The sequence below is a fragment of the Peromyscus maniculatus genome, chromosome 21 (assembly GCF_049852395.1).
Source record: "Peromyscus maniculatus bairdii isolate BWxNUB_F1_BW_parent chromosome 21, HU_Pman_BW_mat_3.1, whole genome shotgun sequence".
Lineage (NCBI taxonomy): Eukaryota > Metazoa > Chordata > Mammalia > Rodentia > Cricetidae > Peromyscus > Peromyscus maniculatus.
This window is the reverse complement of record NC_134872.1, coordinates 5,132,496-5,146,831: the sequence shown is the minus strand read 5'-3', so window position 1 is coordinate 5,146,831 and position 14,336 is coordinate 5,132,496. Positions and strand designations below refer to the sequence as shown.

The 14,336-nt window shown below is 58.1% G+C and overlaps 1 protein-coding gene and 1 long non-coding RNA gene across 5 annotated transcripts in view; one reads left to right on the top strand and one right to left on the bottom strand.

Moving 5' to 3' along the window:
- Positions 1–430: 430 nt before the first annotated feature.
- Positions 431–14,336, bottom strand: part of Itpr3 (inositol 1,4,5-trisphosphate receptor type 3) — a 71,496-nt gene continuing 57,590 nt past the window's right edge. Inside the window, exons 34-58 of one of the 3 annotated variants that reach the window (XM_006996584.4) lie at positions 12,331–12,451; positions 11,796–11,986; positions 11,492–11,640; positions 11,299–11,407; positions 11,128–11,218; positions 10,872–11,041; positions 9,226–9,400; positions 8,948–9,129; positions 8,626–8,826; positions 8,399–8,509; positions 7,912–8,007; positions 7,696–7,797; positions 7,508–7,594; positions 6,938–7,048; positions 6,663–6,855; positions 6,461–6,586; positions 5,986–6,158; positions 5,371–5,535; positions 4,780–4,972; positions 4,269–4,373; positions 4,061–4,188; positions 3,212–3,377; positions 2,527–2,687; positions 1,463–1,624; positions 431–1,173 (exon numbers count right to left, since the gene is read on the bottom strand). In XM_006996584.4, the coding sequence (XP_006996646.1) occupies positions 1,105–1,173; positions 1,463–1,624; positions 2,527–2,687; positions 3,212–3,377; positions 4,061–4,188; positions 4,269–4,373; positions 4,780–4,972; positions 5,371–5,535; positions 5,986–6,158; positions 6,461–6,586; positions 6,663–6,855; positions 6,938–7,048; positions 7,508–7,594; positions 7,696–7,797; positions 7,912–8,007; positions 8,399–8,509; positions 8,626–8,826; positions 8,948–9,129; positions 9,226–9,400; positions 10,872–11,041; positions 11,128–11,218; positions 11,299–11,407; positions 11,492–11,640; positions 11,796–11,986; positions 12,331–12,451 (3,537 nt within the window). In that variant the 3' untranslated portion in view covers positions 431–1,104. Of the gene's footprint in view, positions 1,174–1,462; positions 1,625–2,526; positions 2,688–3,211; positions 3,378–4,060; positions 4,189–4,268; positions 4,374–4,779; positions 4,973–5,370; positions 5,536–5,985; positions 6,159–6,460; positions 6,587–6,662; positions 6,856–6,937; positions 7,049–7,507; positions 7,595–7,695; positions 7,798–7,911; positions 8,008–8,398; positions 8,510–8,625; positions 8,827–8,947; positions 9,401–10,871; positions 11,042–11,127; positions 11,219–11,298; positions 11,408–11,491; positions 11,641–11,795; positions 11,987–12,330; positions 12,452–14,336 lie in introns of all 3 variants that reach the window. The other 2 variants (XM_006996585.4, XM_042266460.2) reach the window with 2 other exon arrangements.
- On the top strand, positions 1,623–14,173 carry LOC107399978 (uncharacterized). 2 transcript variants are annotated; one of them, XR_013046867.1, is made up of 4 exons: positions 1,623–2,607; positions 3,270–4,630; positions 4,763–10,076; positions 10,260–14,173. It is a non-coding gene; the product is annotated as an uncharacterized LOC107399978 (long non-coding RNA). The 2 variants fall into 2 exon arrangements; XR_013046866.1 differs by having other exon boundaries at positions 3,270–10,076.

Genomic DNA, 14,336 nt, shown 5'->3' with positions numbered 1-14,336 from the left:
TATGCAGTTAAGTGTGGAGACAGGCATCCTGTAGCAGACATCCTGTCTGGCCCTCTACCACAGACTCAGGACAGCTCAAGTCTCTCACTCCAGCCCTGCAAGTACACATGCCTAGGTGGCCTGAGAGATGTAGCCAAGCTTGAACTGAGTGTGGCGGCGGCGGGCAGGTTCTGTGGAGGGCTGCAAGACACACAGGCCACCTTACTGTACCTGCTTGAACCTCACGCTCCTATTAGGTCTCAGTCCTACCCAGACGTCCTGCAGCGGCCAAGTGGATCAAGGCCGGGCCTGCAAGTGGAGCCAGTCAAGTAACCAGAGCTCTGGTAGGCACTGGGGTACAGCAGGTGGCATCCAGCCTGAGGGGAGGCCAGGCCGCCAGGGCACACTGACCACCAGCTGTGTGGAAGCAGAAGCACAGCCCCTGGTGGACTTGGATTCCATTAATTTATTTAAGGCAATTAACACATTAGTTCTCAGGACATAGGACTTGTAAAACATGACACCAAAGAGAAAAAAAGCAGTCAGACACCACTTTCCTACAGCTCAGTCCTGTCCCTTGGGCTAGTGACTCTTGCCTACAAAGCCATCCATCCTGAGTCATCGGGCGCCTTGGACGGGGCCAAGAGTTCAGCGCACTGTCCCCAGCAGGCACAACAGGGTGGGGTAACCCCGGGAATAAGTTAAGTATCAAGCCCTAAGTAGCTAATAACAGCAGGCTGCCACCTTCCTGAGGCAGGAGGAAGGCAGGGAACAGCCACAATGTAGTGCTTGGAGATGAGAGGCAGCCCACTTCTAACCCCTGCAAGGACCACTGAGGAATGTCAGTTACTGCTTCAAGGCACAGCAGTCCGGAGGACCTAGTGTCCTCTAAGGCACTAAGGTAAACTGAGTCTCTTCAAGGGCTCTAAGCAGGACTGTGCTCTGAAGTACCCCTGCTGGCCAGAGCCTGGCTTGCGGGAGGGTTGCCAGCGGAGGAGGAGGAGTGGGCACCTGGCCTCCAGAGGTTGATGGGCCGGCCGATGGCCACCTGGCCTGGAGGAAGGGCAGTCACGTTTGCCGTGGACCTCCTGCGGGGGCTCCCGTGGCTCCGCTCAGCGGCTCCGCTCAGCGGCTCATGCAGTTCTGCACATCCACAAAGCCCAGGCGCTGCCTCCGTTTCCGCTGCTCTGTCATCTGAGTTAAACAAGTCCGTCAGGTGGCCCAGCTCCCTTCGCCACAGCACCGGGGAAGGCTGCCCTTCAGCCCTGGTGACGGCCACCCCCAACCCCCAGGGTGTCCTCAGCCTGCCAAACCCTTGGTGGGTGCACCTGGGAGATAAGAAGGGAATGGAGCTGTATTGGGTAGCTGCTGCCACATGCAAAGGAAGAGCAGATCCTGCCACACTGAACCCTTGGAGGCCCTGCCTGGCTGCTACAGAAGACCACAGGTGGAGAGGCTTAGGACCCTGAGGTTGGGCACACACCTGCTCCTTGAGTTCATTGAGCTGGGCGGTGAGGTGGGACACCAGCTTCATGGTGGAGCCAAGTTTCTCCTGCAGGATTCGGATCTCATTTTGTTCACCCTCACCCTCGCCGCTCACCAGGGACATGGCACGCATCCGTGGGAACCAGTCCAGGTTCTTGTTCTGGAACAAAGTGCTGGGGTGAGGACCAGGGAGGCCACACCCTTAACCAGATGGCTAGCAGGGAGTGTGTCATGGGAAAATCAGAACAGGCCTGGTCCTCCCAGGCAGGCAGGAGGAAGCCAGAGGTGGGCTTCCACCGCCACAGCAGGCTGCCCTTCGTGAGGTGCCCTGTCCACTTGTAAGCCGTTTGCTGGCATCTCTGCCATCTGCTCACTCCCTGCCCTCGCACCCTCCTTTCTGCTGCCGCAGAGGCGCATGCCCCGTACCCAGGGAAGATGAGAAGTACACGTATGGCCAGCAGAGCCAGCCTTGCTAGGGAGGGCTAGCACGTTTCCCAGGATAGAGGCGGCAGCAGGAGGGAGGGGCACCGGCAAAGCAGTTTTCTGGTTCCCTGTCACAAGCTGTGAATTCTCAGACCAACCGATAAACCCCTCGAGACAAAGCTCTCCACTGCCGCCATGACTATGTGAATCGGAAGGATTATAATTAATTCCTCTAAGCCTGGTATTTCTAAGCTTTTCTGGGCTTTCTCTCAGACTGGGACAGTGCTGACTTTAGGAAGCATCCTCCTCCGCTGTGCCTTCTAAGAGGCCCTGTGGGATCAGCCTCCCTCAGGGCTCTCCCCTCTCCACGCCGCCCTAGTGCCGCTGTACTCGAGGGCCCGGGCACACCATGTTCCCCCAGGGCTGACGGGTCCCCTGCAAGTTCATTTTCTCCTCACATCAGTAGAGAAGCCACGGGTGGCTAGCAGGGGTTTGCACAGCCAAGGGCTGGCCGCAGCTGCTCCTCACTCCCTGGCTGACCCAACAGCTGTCAACCTTCAGGCCGAGGCCAGCAGATGTAGCATCTCCTCCCAGGTTGTGGACCAGCAGAGCCAGGCCTGTGGTGGTGTACACCCTCACCTTGATCATCTGAGCCACGTAGCTCTCGGGGCCTGTGTAGTCCGTCTTGTTCTTGACACGGACCAGCACGATGAAGTACAGGTAATTCCACATGTTGTGCTCCAGCTTGATGTGCTCCTCAAAGGAGACTGTCTTGTTGTCAAACTTGTCCCTCTCCAGACCTGGGGGCAGAGGGAGGAAGTGAAGCCACTACCCACTCGAGGGCCACCATGGTGACTGCTTTCGACAGTTCACCCCGGGCTATTTGGGTCACTCTATTAACGCTCAGTTCACCCTGGGCTATTTGGGTCACTCGACTAAAGTTCAGCCATGGAGACACTACTCCTGCAGATAGCAGCTGCCTGAGCCCAGTGGGGACAGGACTAGCTGGGTCAACAGTCTGTCCTGCAGGTGACCCCTGCTCTTTGGGCCCTGGTCACTGGGTTTGGAAGGAGCAGTGGATGGAAACTAGAAGCCTGAGACCACAGTGCCCTTAGGTTCCTCTTCTGGAGGCCCAGACTTGAAGCAGTGGTTTCCCAGGTCCTGCCAATCCCAGCACAAGCTAGGTCGGCTCCCTCCATCCTGGGATGGGCAAGCAGCCATCCCCCTTGGGTGGTGGCCTCAGCAGGGGTGGAACTGGGATGTCACGGTGTAGAAGCCTCCAGCGGCACAGCAGGAACCAGCTAAGCCTGGAAGTGGGCCTCACCACAGATGAAGCATGTGGTCTTGAGGATCTCCTCTTTCTTCTGCTTCTCACTGCGCAGGTCGGCGAAGGTGTCGATGATCACCCCAAAGATGAGGTTCAACACGATGATGATGACGATGAAGTAGAACAGGAGGTCGTATACCACCCGGGCAGGGAAGAGGGACTCCTGCGGGGGGGGGGGGGGGGGGGTACTGTGAGGACACAGTTCGGCAGGCCGTGTGGCTCTGCTCACTCCAAGCCCCAAGAGAGAAATGTGGGAGCCTAAGGACGGCAGTGACATCATCTGTCAACTAGCAAGAAGCCCTGAGCTGACATTTGGAAAGGGCCGGCCAGGAGGAAGCCCTTACAAGTTTGTCCCGTTACAAAATGGGGCTTGTTTCTGCCTTTAACTTAAAGGGGAGGGCAGCTGTGAGCTCCTAGGTCAACTTTCAGGATGTCTCACACATTCCAGAACCTTTGTCTAGCCAGAGATGACTTCTCCCAAGTAACTGGGAATTGATGGCTTGGACAGCCAGCAGCCCTGTGTTAAGTTCTGAGACTCCTCACAGAGCTGACTCAGTGTCCTGCCCCTCCCCGCCCCCCCATCCCCACCCCCGGGCTGAGGAAGCCAGAGACTGATGCCTGGCTCACACCTTCCCAAGCCTCAGAGCCAGGACTGGTTGCCATGGTGTCCCTTGTAGCATCTACAGTGAGACTAAGTGGGCTGGGGTGGATAGCTCTGGACAATGTCACAGAAACTGGCTGGGTATGGGAAGCAGGGAGCATTCACAGAAGTGGGTGGGATGGTCAGCATGGAGGGGACCCAGCTGCTGCCTGGCTGAGGCCCAAGGGCAGGGCAGGGATACTCACATCTTTGGAGGGCTTGCGGAGGATGTCACCCACACCACCACCATTGCGCAGTCCGTGGTTCATGACGGTGACGATGCACATAAGTAGAGTGTCACAGGCCCGCTCAGTGCTATCCAGCTCCTCGTCCTCTGTGGGTGGTCAGTACGCTCAGACCGGGGCTGCCCATTCTGTCCTGTCCCACCCCATCCTGCAGGTGTCTCAGCCTTACCTTCTGGGATCTCAGGCACCGATACCTCCGAGACACAGTCTATCTTGTCCCCACTACATGTGCCCATAAATGTGGCAGCTCCATGTGACATTCCCAGGGTGCTGGCTAGAGGTGATGGGAATAAGGTCACAAGGAGATACAAATGTCTGTCTGACCTCAGCATCGCTCTTGTCTGTCCTGAGACACGTCCCTGGGAGGCCTCCCCTCCTGCTGGCTCTCACTACAGCTAGGGAGGGTCTCTGCGACTCTGCGCCTGGCCGAGGCAGCCCCTGCAGACACCAGGTTCTCCATGAATGACAGACAGGTCTACAGGGCTTCCATGGCTCTGCCTCCCCCAGACTGCAGTGAACTAGAGCCTGGAGGTTGGTGTGGGCCAGATGTCCCCAGAACCCAGCATGAGGAGGCAGGGAGCCTAGAGGAGCAGGCATGCCCTGTCTGGTGCTGACAGCTACCTCTGCGTGCCCATTGTCACCCCCCCCCCACGCCCACCCCAGAAAGGAAGTCCCAAGACCTCTGGAGTGGTTCCCAGGCAGCCGGTCCACCTCCAGGATGAAATCATCCTTGAGGAAGAGGAACCCCACGATGGAGAAGAGGTAGACTAGTATGAGGGCCAGGAGGGCAGTCAGCAGGATGGAGCGGCCATTGCGGGTCACACTCTTGATGACATTGAAGAGCGTCTCCTCGCGGTAGATGAGGTCAAAGAGCTGCAGAGACAGCATCTGAGTAAGTCAGGCCCTGCCCTGGGGTCGGGGCCCGGGCCGGAGTCAGGCAAACGGGGCAGGCGTGAGAGGAGTCAGGGTGAGTGGACCCCAGCCACTCCGGAAGGTTGGCAACTCTCACGCTACACTCACTCCCAGGGATGCATTCTAAGCATTTCTCACCCAGTTGTACATTTCACCCTGTGATTCTAGGAGGCAGAGTTGTCACGAGACATAGGGCAGATAGGACATCTGCTTAGAGTTACACACTGTTCAGGTCAGAGGTTGGAGGACAAATGCCTGGCCTGGCCAGTTCCGGATTGATCCCTCCTCTGAATGGGACAGATGGCGGCTTATGGGAAACGAGGGTTAGGAGCCCTGGCCCCGGCCATCTGCAGGCTCACCAGGATGCTATAGAAGAGCTCGTGTGCAAAGAGGCCCAGGACGCTCGTCAGGATGTAGCCCACGTGGTACAAGAACTCCATGTCCATGACCATGGCCTTATAGCCACGGATGAAGGTACCACGGTTGCCCACGAAGCTCACCACGAACACGATCTTGTTGGTCAACTGGATAGAAAGGGCAGGATGTGGCGGTCAGCACCCCATCATCTATCCTAACCCTCAGCCCTGCCACCAAGCCCAGCCCAGAGGCTAGTCCCGTGGAATAAGTCGTGAGAGGTGCAGTATCAAAGAAGTGAAGCCCTGGGGAAACTGAGGCTCAGGTGAAGCGGGCTGGAATGGAGAAGACCCCAGTCTTACAGTGCTGGGTTAGGAAAAGTCGTCTTTCCCATTTCTCAGGAAACAGTCAAACATAAGTTTGACATCCATTTGTGCATGGCCCATGGCAGTGCATGGCCAGCACCCAGCATTTGACGCCCAAGGCTGCTGATCTCAGGTAACTAATCCCTGGCTGCCTGAGTTGTGGGAGAAGCCCAGAACAGGCCTACAAGGAGCCGGCAGCAAGAACGGCAGAGATCAGCAGGTGAGCAGGGTGGCCAGGGACCTCGCAGCACTCACATTGAGGGCACCCAGGATGTTGAGTGTGGGCCCAATGCCCAAGTAGTAGATGGACCGTAGGATGAGCGCCACAATGAGGGGGCGGACACTGTAGCGCTTGGTGAACAGCGCCGCGATGGAGAAGCAGATGAGGATCCAGAAGAGCAGCGAGATGAGTGGGGAGCCCAGCACACCTGAGGGCAGTGGGCAGGCATGAGCAGAGTACTTAAGCCCTGACGGCCCCAGTGTGAATCCCCGACCCCCCAGAACCTCCCCTAAGGACCTAGTATACCTGCAGCACCCCACCAGCTGCTGCAAACATCTCAAGTCTGGCTTACATCTGTGCATGTGTACACACGCATGCCCACAGGCCATCTCCCAGGAGGCCAACCTGTCCATCCCTTGAGCCACACTTGCCCCTCGTAAGATGCAGAGGGTGCACAGGGCAGTGCAGGGGTGTGTCTCCCCACTGCACGGGAGGGGTGGGCAGCCTCACCTGTGGACGCACCCTCTACATAGGGGTAGAAGAAAGCAATGATGATGTTGATAAACACAGCCAGGTTGAAGGAGATGCTGCCCCACAGCGTCATGCGGCGCGAGAACCAGTAGATGAGCGGCATGCCTGGGGAGACAGTGTGGCGTGAGGGTCCAAGCAACCCCATGTCCAGGGGAGCCAGGGGGAGCCCCGCGGTCCTCACTGCGAAGCCGGCGCTGCCACTCCATCTCGTTGTGCAGGAAGGAGGACTGGTCGAAGAAGTCGCTCACTTTGCTGCCCTGCTCGTCCTGCTCGGTGGTGGTGAAGAGCCGGTGCTTGGTCTCCTCCGTCAGGAACTGGCAGATGGCAGGCACCGGGAACACGATCTGCTCCATGCTTCGGTCTTGCCGCACAATCTGATTGGCCAGGCGACACCCGGTCACCCTGGGCAGAGGCCCTCACCGCCCCCCGGCTCACGCCCGGCGCCCTCTGCCTCACCTCAATCTGCGAGGTGTGGTTCTCGTAGTAGGCCAGAGGGTCCTCCTCCTCCTCCTGGGCAGGCGCCGAGGACTTGAGCATCTGGGACAGCTGCTTGTTGTTGAGACTGAGCTGGGGACAGAGGTGGGCATTGGGTCAGCGCTGCAGCCATCCAGAGTGCTGCTCCTGGGGGTGACCCACCAGCCAGCCCAGACCAAGGCCACTCAACCAGAGCAGGGGAGTCGGTGCCCTCTTCAGCCCTGCCCTGGGGTCCTGCTACAATATTCCAGACCTGTCCCAGATGCAAGGTCTTGCTTTCATTTCTGTACCCCAGTCCAGCTGCAAGCCCCACCCACAGATTCTAGCCTGGCTCTCGGGATCCAAGCTCACTTGGTTCTAGGCTGGCTTTGGATGACCGCAGCTTTCTGCCTCTAGCCTGCCCCTTGCTTCTCTCTCATTCCCACAGAAGTCTCATTCCTGCCCTCACGTCACAGCTCTGTTCCTTCACAGCCACCAGTCCATCCAACCCCACCAAGTGAGGCTCCTGGGTTCAAGTCCCACCCCACCCCCAAACTCTCACCCCCGCCGTACCATGGAAGAGATGCCCTCCGCCTCCTCCTCCTGGATGCGCCTCACCGGCTTCAGCAGGTGCTGCAGCTGTTTGTTGTGCCTGGAAAGCTGCAGGAGACAGGACGAGACAGCTGTGAGCGTTGTCTGGAGGGCAGGGCCGCAGAGGGCCGGGGCCGCACAGGGCCGGGGCCGCGGGCAGCACTTGGTACCTGAAGCGCCAGGATGTAGATGTTGTGGCCCACTTCACGTGGGCTCACTTCTGAGTTCTCCCTCTCCTCCTCCTGCAGGTAGGCTTTTTTGATCACGTCCACCTGGGTGGGTGCCAGGGAACAACACAGCACTCGCTGTTACGCCCACTCCTGGGGCACGGACCCCCACGCCTGCACCACCCACACAGTCCTCTCCTGCTGCCCGCCTGCGCTCACCAGCTCCTGAGGCCGCAGGCTGATGAGGATGCGTTCCGCATTCTCACTATCATGCCGACTCTCCATCAGAGCCAGGAGGAGTTTGGAGGCATTGTCCTGGGAGGAGGGGTACAGGAAGCAACCTGAATCTAAGAGCCCCCATTATGGCCTTTTAACCTCCTCCTCACTTTGTTCTCAGATGCTGGTGTGCTGAGAAGTGTCCAGTGTATTAATCCCCTGTAGACCTTACCCACCCTGAGCAAATATGTTCAAGCCCCCCATCCCACCCCCATACAAACACACACACACAGGAAGTCCTCGGGAACCCACGATGAGTGTGATGTCTGTTCACACGTCTATTCCTGTGTAGCCAGTGCAACCTGCACATGCACAGAAGAGGCCCCCACATACAGCACAATACAGTGCCACACCTGTCAAGTACCCTTGTCACTCACACGTGAACACACGTTTCACAGGCACAGCCGGCATGCTCCCCACCGGGCCCCACCTTGAGCTGCAGCACCAGATCCATGCGGTACTTGCAGAGTGGGCTGATGTCATTGAGAATCAGCGCGGTGATGATGTCGATGCCATTGGATTCATGAGTCACGATGCAGGTCTGACAGGAGGCAGTGGGAGATGCAGGGCCAGACCCGCAGTCGGGGTGGCCCTGCAGCCCCCCACACACCCTCTTGGCTCCTTCACAAGCACCACTGCCACCCCAAGGCTGCTCACCTGGTTCTCGTGACATGGGCCCTGGCAGTACTCGGTGAGGGTCTCCAAGGTCTGGATGACCAGGCCCACGTTGTCCTCGTTGATGTAGAGCCCCAGCAGCCCCAGCCCCCCCGTGGTGCTGCCGCACATGATGTCCAGGAACTGCAGGGTCTCACACACCAGGTTGTAGTTGGTCTTGTTGTTCTGACAGCGCAGGAAGTTCTGTGGAGCACAGGCAGGATGCATCGTCATCCCCACCAAGAGGACATCAGTTCCGGTGGCCATGCCAGGGATGCTGGCCGATTGGAAGTGGGGGGCGGGCAGGCATGGGCAAGGCACTCACCTGTAGGTCACGGTTGTGGTTCTCACACAGCAGCTGCAGGAAGCGCAGGATGGGCCGCATGATGAGCACAGAGGTGCCCATCTCGTTGCTCTGCACACGCTCCCCCATCTCATGCCCCCGGTGCAAGCCGGGGCCCAGCGAATAGCGGGAGGGGCTGGGCATGGAGAAGGAGGCCACACGGCCTGTGGAGCAAGGCTTGGTAAGGCGGGGGCGACTGAAGCCCCTCCCTCTCTGGGAGACCCCCGTGCCCCGCACCCCACGTCTGCCTGGAGCCCAACCTTTGGTGGTAGGGTCCGCTGGCTCACGGTCCTCACGGGGCTGGCTGCCCAGGTCACTCATGTTGACGGCCACTGTGGACTTGGTCTCCTGCTGGGCTCGCTTCATGCGGTCATGCAGCACCCTGAAGAAGCGCTCTGACTTCTTGTCGCTCGTCATCAGGTTGTAGAAAGATTTCTGGAGATGGACGGGAGGTGGCGAGCAGCCTCAGCACTGTGCCTGGCTCTGGGTGGCCATGGTAGGCCTCACAAACCCTAACCTGAAGTTGGGTGTGGTAGATGGGTATCATCCTAGCCCTGGGAGGTGGCAGCAGGAGGATCAGGAAGTCAAGGTCATCCTTAACTACTTATGGAGTCTGAGAGACACATGTACCCTGAGATGGAGGCTAGGGATGGGCTTGGGGCCTCAGCAGTTAATGGGGAAGGCCAGCCTGCCATGGCCACAATGCTGAGGGTGTGTGGGGTGATTATGAGCTGCCTTCTGCCCAGGCCCTACTGGCTACTGGCTCCAATTGTACTCCACACTGCAGCCAGATCCCTTGGAGGCCTAAGTCCTGTCCTTGTAGTGCATGCAGCCTTCAGGGGCTCCATCTCCTTAGAGGAAAAGCCTCAGCCACTGGGGGCCACGAGGCCACGTGAGAGTCTCTTCCTAGGACCCCACGCCTTCCCTCCTCCAGCCCCTTCGTGGCTGCTCTGCACACTCTTCCCACAGAGCTCCAGCGTCACCTCAGGTCTTTCTCTCTGTCCCCCAGGCTTGCCCGTCACTCTGTTTTCCCCACCTGTGCTAAGGGTGAAACCGAGGGCCTTGTGAAGGCTGGGCCAGGACCACCGCACCGGATCACCAGCTCCACGGGGTGTGTTTTGTTTTTTAATTTTTTATTTCTTTTTAGATAAATCTGTCTACATAGCCCTGGCTGTTTGGAGCTCACCATACAGACCATGCTGGCCTCCGACTCAGAGAAAGCTACCTGCCTCTGCCTCCGGAGGGCTGGGATTAAAGGGGCGTGCCACCACCTGTTGTTTTTTCTTTACTAAAGGTTGAGTGACAGTACCCAGGCTGGCCTTGAAGTTGCTCTGGAGTCCAGGCAAGCCTTGAACCTGGGACCCCCTGACCCGGCAAGCCCAAGCCACTAGGCCCAGCCTGTGACTGTTTAACACAACCCGGTGCCCTGCATTCCATGTCTCCTGCCTTAGATCCTGATTTCCACAGTGTCTGCTCTCTGCCTGTGTCCTTTCCAAAACACAAACATCAAGAGAACAGATCTTGTCTCCTTTTCAGAGCTGATGCTTGGCGCTTACATCGTTCTCAGTGACGAACAGGAAATGTGAACAAAGGATGAGTCAGTGAAGAGTGAATGAATGAATGAATGGGATTAGGAGTTAGGGCCTTGGAATAGTCAGGCCAGGGCTCCAGGGCTGAGGAGGATGGGGGAGAGGAAGCAGGAAGAGGCCTGAGCAGACACGGAAATGCCAGAATGGTGGAGCTAGTGGGACAGGACAGAGTCGGTACAAGGCCGGCCTGGGCGAGGGGAACAGGTGCAGACTCAGAAGGTCGACGCCCCCAGCACCCAGGCCCCCAGCCTCAGCACCACGGCCTCTCCCAGGCAGGCAGCATCACCAGAGGCGAAGGCTCTGCTCCGACCCCACACCTGGATCTCAGTGTTGCCTCCGTCCAGCAGGCGGATGGCCAGGCCAATGCTCTCCTGGAATATCTTCTCGTTCTTGGTGCTGGTGATGAGGTCGCAGACCAATTTGGTGGCCCCCTCCTTGTCCAGCCGGCACTGGGTGGCTGCGATGGCTGACCAGTCCTGGTCCAGGCCTTGGGGAGAAGCTCGTATGAGAGACAATGGTTGGAAGCAGGAGCCAGCCACGCGGGGTGGGGCAGGGATGGCCCGTGGCACTGACCAGAGCCTGTGGGGTCAGGGAGCTCGCCCCGGGAGCTGGATTTCCGGTTCTGGAGGTAATTCTGCAGCAGCATCTTCCGCAACTGGTTGCCCTGGGAGGTCAAACGAGGCCTTTGGTGACCAGTGTCCTGCGTCCCGAGCCCTGCTCTAGCCTGGTGGTGTCGGCACTCACCCGGTCTCCATACTTGCTCTTCTTCTGCAGCATCTGCTGCAGGGTCCGAAGCACCTTCACACACAGCTTCTCCTCTGACTCCATGAGGCCCTTGGTGTGACGGATGAGCCTAGAGCAGAGGCAGGGGCTGAAGGGGCCACCTGCCTCCGTGGAGCCCCAGACCCAGGTCACCACACCCTCCGTCCCCGCTCACTTGGACAGGAAGCCCCCACTCTCGCAGCGCTGGTAGGCTTCACTGCCCTCCAGAAAGAGCAGCTCGGGCCAGTGCAGCATGTCCACCAGCACCGAGAGCTCGGCCTGCACCAGAGGTTTCAGCCGCTCTTCTAGGGCCAGGATGATGTCCTGGGAGGGAGGCCAGGGTCACCACCTGGCTCAGGATGACCAGGGTGTGACCATATCCCACCCCCCAAAGACTACACACCGCCTGCCTGAGGGGCAGCAACCCCCTCCCTCTGCAGGGCAGGTCCTTCCCCGGGGTTTCAGGCAGCCACGCCCACCTGCAACTTCTCAATGATGTTCTTGTAGTCCCACTGGTTGGCGGTGGGGATGACGCGAGGGAAGGTCCTCGTGGCTGTCTTGTAGTTGGCAGCACTGCGTTGGGCCGCGGCTGCACAGCTGCCCCCACTGCTGAGCAGGGCACTCATGTGGGCATCCAGGTCCATGGGCAACAAGATGGCCCGGCTCTTGGCTGCAAGACAAGGCAGCACCAGAGGACAGGGTGGTATGGATGGCTGGGCCAGGCTCAGGCTGCCACACAGGGGCAGGGAAGAGGCAAGCAGACCGGAGTGGGGCAGGGGTGAATATTGCCTGTGCCTCTCTTGGGCATTCCGCCTGATTCACCAAGCACATGGGAACCCAGCACCACCTCCTGCCCGGGTCCCTTGCAAACACACAATCAGCAAGGGGCAATGAGAGTGACCCCAGCTGGATGTGACCACCCTGGGTGACGTTCGCGCTCAGGGATACGGTGGTCGCTATGGGGCTGGTGTCCCCGGCGGGGTACACCGGGAAAGGTCCAGCATGGCTACTCACCCACCATGGCGAGGGTGCGGACACAGGCCTCCACGGAGCCCTTATGCTGCTGCTGCAGCCAAGGACACTCGAGCAGCCGCGTGGTGGATTGCAGCAGCTGAACCACAATTGTCTGGTGTGTCTGCAGAGGACGGGACCCGGAGGCAGCTCAGCCAGCCCCGCGGGCACGGGCCCAGGACCCTCACTGCCACAGTCTGTCTGTGGTCCGACAGAAGGTCACCAGTTCCTATGGCACCGAACGACCTCCCCTGGCTGTACAGGGCCGCCACGTGAGAGCTCCCCACAGCACAAGCCTGGGCTCACAGCCATACTAACCACCTTTCCTTCCTTTGAAATGAAGGTGAGGAAAGGTGCTGTGTTCACATGGTTCAAAACCCAAGGTCTGGCTCCGTGGCTAACAGCACCTGGGGCTCTGTCTGAGGGCCCAGGTTCAATCCCTAGCACCCATGTCTGACTGCTCTCAACCGCTTTAACTCCAGCTCCAGGAGACCCAATGCTCTTCTTGCCTCCTCAGGCACCCAGATGCCTGCACAGACAGACACACAGACACACACACACTTAAAAAAAGACAAGATTGAAAAGTGGTGCACACCTTTAGTCTCTGCTCTCAGGAGGCAGAGGCAGAGGCAGGCAGATCTCTGTGAGTTGACCCAGTCCCAAAAAACAAAGTACAATTTAAAACCAAACAGAAAATAATGAAAGAAAAGATATACTTTGGGCCAGTGAGACAGCTTAACAGGTAAAGGTGTGTGTCGTGCAAGCCTGGTGACCTCAGTCTGATTTCTAGAACACAGGTAAGGGTAGAAAAACGGACCTGACTCCATAGCATTGTGTCCTGACCTCCGTATGCTCACACTTATCCAGCACACACACACACACATACACACTATGTGCACACATACAATAATAACACATTCTGAAGGCCTATTTAAAATTCTACTTTATCCCGTCCTACAGCTAGTCTGAGGCTGGGGGGAACACTTTTTTTTTTTGAGACAGGCTGGCCTTGAACTCAGAGACCCACCTGCCTCTGCCTCCTCAGTGCTGGGGTTTAAGGCATGCGCCACCACATCCAGCCATAGATAAAAATGTTCAGTCTCCTTGTCTCAAATGGATATCAAAGCAACTCACCCTTCCTGGATCTAACTTTTTTGTTCCTTGGTGTTTTTGAGATGGGGCCTCACTATCACACTCTGTAGCTCTGACTGTCCTAGAACTTACTATGTAGAGCTGGCTTTGAACTCACGGAGATCCGCCTGCCTCTGCCTTCCAAGTTCTGGGATTAAAGGCGTGCGCCATCCTGCCTGGTGTACCTAACCTTCTGTTTACTCTCCTCAGAGCTAGCCTGGTGCCAGCGCTGGCCTTGAACCCATGGGTGCCACTTCCCCTGGCTGCTTCTCCATCCTCTGTGTTTATAATTTAGACAGTGCCTCGGGGCCTTCCTCAGGGAGACCTGGGACTATGATTAAGGCTGAAAAACACCTCAGCCATGGCTCTCAGTGACTCAGGTCAGCCCCTGCACAGGGATGCACAGGGATGCCAATGAGTCTCCAGGCTGCCTGCCTGCCCAGCACCCACGGGCAGTGCAAGGTCTCTGCAAGCGGTCCCGCCAGCCATCCACTGTCCTGGGCAGCAGCCACACGCACCCCACCACCCCAGGTCCTGCACACCTGCTAGACCGACTGAGGGATTCCTGTGTTAATCTTGTCAATCCCATGGGACCTCCTAAGTCAGTGTGGAGTGTGTCCATGGGGTCTCCAGAAAGCTGGAAGACCTATCCTAAACACATGCTGCACCCACCCATGGATCGGAACCCCAGCGTGAATAAAAAGGAGAAAGTGAACTGAGTGCCAGCGTTCATTGCTCTTTGTGGATGAAGCGTGACCAGCCATCCACATTCCTGCTGCCAGGATGGACTGTACCCCTCAAAGAGCACGCCCCACCAATTCCTTAAATTGTTCCTTGTCGGTTACTTTGTATCATTCCCACTGTAGTGCCTGACCCAC